General features: G+C 57.9%; 1 protein-coding gene across 1 annotated transcript; it reads right to left on the bottom strand.

Moving 5' to 3' along the window:
• Positions 1–379: 379 nt before the first annotated feature.
• On the bottom strand, positions 380–2,699 carry LOC120592784 (DNA dC->dU-editing enzyme APOBEC-3G-like). The gene is made up of 4 exons (XM_039850463.1): positions 2,574–2,699; positions 2,296–2,444; positions 1,896–2,040; positions 380–694 (listed from the first exon to the last, which is right to left on the bottom strand). Exons 1-4 carry the CDS (start codon positions 2,697–2,699, stop codon positions 380–382), a joined length of 735 nt encoding a protein of 244 aa, XP_039706397.1.
• Between the last annotated feature and the right edge of the window lie 3,745 nt (positions 2,700–6,444).

Raw genomic sequence — 6,444 nt, forward strand, 5'->3', positions numbered from 1 at the left:
AGGGTGAGCTCCAGCCCTGGGGAACGGGGAGCAGCACAGAGTGTCTGCCTCTTACAGACAAACTTTCCCCATCATAATTCCACTGCCTCTCTTCTCGCTTCTTCCCTGGGACCTAGCTCATCACGCCTGTATTTCTTCCAACGGGAGTGTGAGGTGGCCCCATCAGATGCTTTCAGGAAGCTCCTAAGTCCTTCGTGAAGGTCTACGCCCCTCCCCCGCTCCCAGCACCACCTCCCTCCCCTGCACTGTCTTCAGGTACACTTCCCAGTCCTCCCAGAGTCCAGCGCCCCTTCTGCAGGCAGCAACCTGGCTTCTCCACCTGGGATTCTCATCCTGCCCGCCTCTTTCTAGCAACTTCCCAAGGCCTCACCGGCCGACCTCAAACCCACCCCCCATGACTCCCGTGCTGACCCTGGAAGGTCATCATGGCGACTTCGGCCCCAGCCGCCTTCAGTTTGCGCAGCCCGGCTTCATAGCCCTGTTTCCAGTCATAGATGCGGGCAGCGAAGATGCGCAGGTTCACGTGTCTGTTCTCTCTCAGGAATTTAGTCAGGTCATCGGCACAGTCTGGGCAGGGGCTCCAGGAGATGAAAACAGTGATCCTGTAGCGCAGCTCCTTGTCCAGATTCCAAGAAGCCATCCGCTCCAGGAAGATCGGCTCTGCGTGACGCCGTTCCCATCTCCAGGGACTACTCTGGACACAGAAGAGAGAGAAAAGTGTTCTGTCATTGACTGTGACCAGGGGGAAGATGGGACCAGGGTGAGGCAGGTGGGGCACAGGCCTTCAGCACAAAATAGAAGGGGAAACACAGCTCAGCATCAAAATGAATGATATTTCAAGGCAGGATTGACATCATCAAATGTGAGACGAACCTCACGATAAACAATATCAGCATTTTACCAAGGGCTCGATTAGCAGAGGTGACTTTCTAATAGACATCAGCAAACGATGACTCCTCGTGGCTCTGTAACTGATCGATCCTCATTTCCGTTGCTGATATTTCCTTCATCGTGGAATTCGCATTAATTTTAATTTTTAAACTATTGCATTAACTACGACGCATCTTGAATCCCCAGTGTGTGTAGCTCCTCTAAGTTAGTGCCCGAGGTCTCTGCCTGCAGGAACCCCACCTAGTCTGGCCCTGTAGGGAGGAGGTGAAGGCGTGAGGACGGAGGGAGAAGGCCAGGTGAGCTCCAGAGTCATGAGCCTGATGCCACAGAAGTGGGTGCTTCTCTCAGGGGGGATTTACCCAGCTCTCCACCTACTTCCCTGTCCCCACGTCCACCTGTGCGCCAACACCTCTGCAGGCTTCTACTCTGGGCCACGCCTTGTGCTGAGCGCAGTCGAGACACTCTGCTGAAAGGGCTCACTCTGCACAGAGGAATGGGGTGAGGGGCGCCAAGGGCGTGGTGTCTGGGAAATTAGATGAATGTCATGTGCAGTTCATAGCATCACAGAGGTTTGCCCAACCTTTAGAAGGAAGGATTTGCAAGCCGGGACTCAGGTACGATGACGAATCCTGCCAACTGGGCTAGTACAGAGCCCGTGGCGGGTGTGTCCGGAAACCTGGGGGTCAGTGGGGCGCCCCTGGGCCAAGCGCAGCAGGCAATGCAGTTGCGTGACCAGCACCCTGGCCAAGATCTCCCGGGAGTGACCGGAAGGACAGACAGGGAGAATTTGGGCTCTCTGGACATTCCCGGTGACCATGTGGCTGGTTTACAATGTGTGGCTCAAAGCCAACCATCACAGCAGAAGCTGCCCCACCTGACTCTAGACAGAGCCACAGCACCTGCGGAGACCAATAGCGACGACTTTGAGGACAGCCCGTGTGCACTGAGAACCTTCTCCCTGAACATCCCAGGATCAGGGTGTCCTGCCTGCTTTGGTCAGTCACCTTGTTGCGCAGGAAGCCCTTGTACTCATCCAGTGGGATCCAGAGGTCGTCCTGCATGCGGTCCACCTCATAGCACAGGTAAGTCTCGTGCAGGTAATTCAGATGACTGAAGTTATGAAGAAAGGTCTGTTTATTCACCAGGGGTCTGTGGACACAGGAGGGGGGAACCCAGAGACATGGAGCACGTCCTTGTGCTCCTCTCCTCCACCCCAAACCTCTTCCCCTTCACTCCTATCTCCCCATGTACTCCACATCTCAGCCAGACCCATAGAGGATGGGCGTCCACTCGCTTTCCTAGAGCCACCTGCCCTCCTCTCTAACCCCACCCGAGGCTCCTGGAGAAACCAGCCCGGTCATTTCGTCAGGTTCGGCCACCAGGGGCAGTGCACGGTGTCAGAGCCTCTGTCGAGGCTCCCCCTGCACTGGGCTGGTCACCGCTCCTGGCATAGCCATCTCACGATTGTCCCGCTGGCCCATGTCCCTGCTTTTTCTGAACACTTGGCACCCTTTCCTCTTGGGACAGGCAGAGTGCCCATCTGCCGAGAGTTCCTAGATGGACACAGAAGGTCCATTAGGAGGGAGGGGCCAGCAGAGAAGCCCCTTTGGTACAGCGAGTCCCCATCAGGGAACCTGGAGGAGGGGCTCAGGAGTTGGGGTGTTGTGGGGGCCGGGTGATACCTGGCCTCGGGTGCTGGGCCGGCCGGCATGTCTCAGTCCCTTCGCCGTCCTCTGCTTCTCCTCCTGGTCACAGCCTATGTCCTCCTCCTGTGACACTCTGCGGGACTCAGGCTCCTTATATGCCATCAAGCACCTGGAAGTTGCTGAATTGGCACGCTGGACCCCACCCCTTCATGACCTCAGGCCACCGATGCCACCCACATGTATGTAACACAAACAGGAACTTCTCTGTCCAAATGTGTCATCCCAATGCCGTCGGGGACAAGTTAAGTTTTGATTTCTCTTTTCTGACAAAAGCCCTACCTGGATGCCATGAGGACTGACCATGGGCAGATGAAGCCTCGGAGGCTAGGGTCAGTCTGGGCAGCATGGCACAGCAAGACAGGAGGAGACAGGGCAGCTGAGAGGCCCTGTTCATGCCTGAGGAGGCCCAGGAGTGAGACACAGAGCCCCAGTCCAGGCTCCCTGGGGCCTGCTGCATGGAGGATCCGTGGGCTGTGAGCCAGGAGGGAGATTCTGCTCTGAGAGGCAGCAGACGAACTTCATCTCGGTCTAGGAAGGGCCGAGAGGGGCCCAACCTGTGCCCAGCTCTCCTTAGCAACGCATCACATAAGTATAAGAACCTGGACATGATGCGTTTTTATGCCCATTAAGCAGGGGAGAGAACGGGCTCTGAGAGGGAACAGGGCTTGACGGGGATGCCCAAGGAGCAGAGGGGAGCAGGGCGGCCCACCGCCCAGAAAGGGAGGCCACCCGTGCTCCTTCTCTCCACCACCAGGCCGTGAGGAATGTGGGGGCCGTCGAATTCCAGGTTCGGCGGTGAGCCTGACCCCTAGCTGGCTGTGCTTGTCCCCCAGGGCTGCCCCTCTGTCCCATCAACTCCCCATCCTGGCTCCTGTCAGAACTTCCTGTGCTGGCCCAGTGCTCCCACCCAGGGGATGCGCCCAATGTGGGGAGAGCCGGGCCGGACTCCCGATCGCACCCTGGCCTCCGGCACGGAGAACCACACTGCTCGCCCTCCTGGGTTGGCCCGTCACAGCCTTAGGGTGCACCCTCAGCGCAGCATCCCGTCTTCTCCACGGCCCCCTCCACCGCACCCATGGGGGCCTCCCCTGGCTCTGCACTGCGCCCCTCCCGTGCCCTCTGTCCTCTCGACCTTGGTCCCCCTGGACCAGAGAGCAGCCCCTCGTGGGCGGCCTGAGTGCTTTTCGAGTGAGAACTCACCCGGCACGTGTCACGTGTGTCCCACTGGTGGCCATACTTCCCAGGTCTCAGGCTCCACACCAACACGCCCGCCACCCCCAGGAGTTGCCAGTCCCCCTGAGCTGAGACGGCGTGTCCACAAGGACCAGGTCAAAGACACCAGGCCTGGGGGCCCTGAGAATTTCCCCAACACTGTCCCTCCCTGGAGCCTGCCTTCTGGGGAGGGAGGATGGTATCGTGATCCAGGCCACGCTCTGCTCCCATACCCCAAAGTCTCCTCCAGTCACTCAACACACAGAGTGCTCCTCGATCCTACTCCCACCGCGCCCCACAGCTTTCAGAGGGAGGGTCTGCTGTGCATGAGACCTGTGCTGGCGGCAGCCTGTGACCCCGGAAGTGTGGGGTCCTGCTGCATAATCCCCTGTGCCTTGGGGCTACAAACCTGCTTCTGATCCCCGTCTTCTCATACCCAGCCCAGCCAGTCACCCTTAAACCTTCCTATCCCTGCTGACTCCTGGATGCCCCTGTGCGATGCAGACAAGCCTGGCCGAGCTTGTGTCCGTATCTGGAAGTCAGTCGTGCGGTGAATGACTATACACGGAAGCTGAGAGAATCCGTGTCCTGTGAAGGCAGCGGGGACATCACACGTGACAATGTCCTGGGTTACCCGAGTCACAGTGACAAGGGACCAGAGGATAAGGAGATGCCAGCTCAGACTGGGTGAGCCTCGCCTCTCTGTCTCTGGCCCCATGGCCTTCCTGAGGCCCCCGCCCACCCTAACGTTCTCCCCAAGGCCCTCCCTGGAGCCTGGCTCCCTAGGGACAGCAGAGGCCCAGGGACAAGTGCTCCCTCTCCCGGTCTCCCTCAGGCTAGGGCAGGACATTGAACAGGCCTCAGTAGAGTGTAGTGATGAACTCTGGTCCAAAAGGTCCCACTGGACAGCACCGACGTGACGGGCTACAAGCGCTCAGCTGACCTCAGGCCATGAGGGAGGAAGAAAGAAGAAAAGAAAGCCTGTCCTTTCTGGGGACTGGCGGCCCCACGTCTGCCTCTGGAACACTGAGTGAGCATGTGAAATGACCCCTGCGTCTGCTGGAGTTTTCCACCGAGGTGTGCCAGGGCCGAGGAGAGAAGGACCTAGGTGCCCCGTGAGCAAAAGTGGGTGCGTTGGGGAGAGCGGCTCCCTGAGCAAGTGCAGACTGTGCTGGGATTTGTCCCATTCCCCTGTCAGGGAAATGGGGAGCAGAGCAGGGTACCCTGAGGGGCCCAGAACGGGGTCAGAGAGACAGACTGAGGCTCACGGACCCTGCGGAGGGTGCAGGGTCCACTCTGTCCTCGTCCCTCCGGGACTGCAGTGAGTGGTCTGTAAGTGACTGGAGTCTGGGCCAGGCTGCTCTGTATGAGGACACAGCTCTGCCTTCCCTGCCGTCCTAGAGCCCACGGCCAGCGCAGGGTCTCGGCATGGACCCCAGATTGTGTCACATCCTGAGATCCGGATCTCAGGCCCTATGTCATGGACAAGGCTGTGAGTGTGGGGATCTGTGGGGTTGGAGACCTCAGGAGCTGAGGTCACTGAGTGTCTGGGTCAGGGCAGCATGCCCTCTGACAGCACAGAGTGTAAGGACCCTTCTCCCAATGAAACCGCTTGTCTTCTACCCAGGTCATCCCCTTTGCTCAGAGTGACTGTATCTTGTGGGTTTTCCATCATTTGTTTTCAGGAATCAATGTGAGGCTCTTGTCAGAGCCCAGAGATTGAAACCAGCGGAGCAGATAATGATGAGTCTTTCTCGCAAACCCGCCTTAGGAGGTGACGACATCTTCTGGCTTCCTGAGGAACTGAGATAGGGTTTCTGGGAGAACCCTACGAGGCTCCTTTTCGTCATATTACTGTGCTTGTGTGTGTGTGTGTGTGTGTGTGTGTGTGTATGGGTGTGAATGTGCCTGGTACGCCAGGGCTGTGCTTGGGCTTGTTGCCCAGACATAGCTGTGTGCCAAGGCAGGTCTTTGTTATGTATATGACACCTGAGGTCCCATAGGCTATCCTGAGTTGGACCACCAACTATAATCAAGGAAATTAGCCACAGCCGCAGAGCCAGAGAGTAGTGCGGAAGGCCCTGGGGACACACAAAGCTGAAGCCACAGCCCTGACCAATCTGCTAGGCTGTGACCCTGGAGGTGGATTATGACAGCCAACTCTTCCTGAGGATGTCCCCAGGACTTTAGGGGACACAAATACGAAAAAGATGCGCTTTGCACTCCGCGGTACTCGGGGAAACAGGCCCAGCCAACCCCCAGCCCAGAAACGGTGCCTGGAGTACATGGAAACGTGACAAAGAGGAACCAGCTCCAGGCTCCCTGGACACACCCAGATGCCCAGCTCCCTCTGATCAGAGCAGAGGATGTCATAACCTACTAAGCAGGCTTTCCAGGAAGAACCTCATCATCACATTCGGTCCTTAGGTTTTGATTTCTGCGCTGTGACAGCACCCCGATTCCACCGACAGGAGCAAGTGACCAAAAATCTGCAAACTGAGGTCACTGTGCGTAAAGGGGTCCACCCAGGAAAAGACAAGTGGTTTGACATTGGAAGAAGGGTCCCACGCTCTCTGCAGCCGCCTGTCTGCCACCTACCCTGGTCCCACATATCCCGAGGGCCCCATTTCCCAAA

Source organism: Pteropus medius, unplaced genomic scaffold (genome assembly GCF_902729225.1).
Source record: "Pteropus medius unplaced genomic scaffold, Ma_sr-lr_union100, whole genome shotgun sequence".
In the NCBI taxonomy this organism is placed as follows: Eukaryota; Metazoa; Chordata; class Mammalia; order Chiroptera; family Pteropodidae; genus Pteropus; species Pteropus medius.

Coding starts and splice junctions, on each gene's coding strand:
- LOC120592784 (XM_039850463.1), bottom strand. CDS start 2,699: ATGGCATATAAGGAGCCTGAGTCCCGCAGAGTGTCACAGGAGGAGGAC. Junction 2,041..2,295: donor CAGGGGGAGCCTCGACAGAG/GCTCTGACACCG, acceptor CTGTGTCCACAG/ACCCCTGGTGAATAAACAGA. Junction 695..1,895: donor AGGGCTTCCTGCGCAACAAG/GTGACTGACCAA, acceptor TTCTGTGTCCAG/AGTAGTCCCTGGAGATGGGA.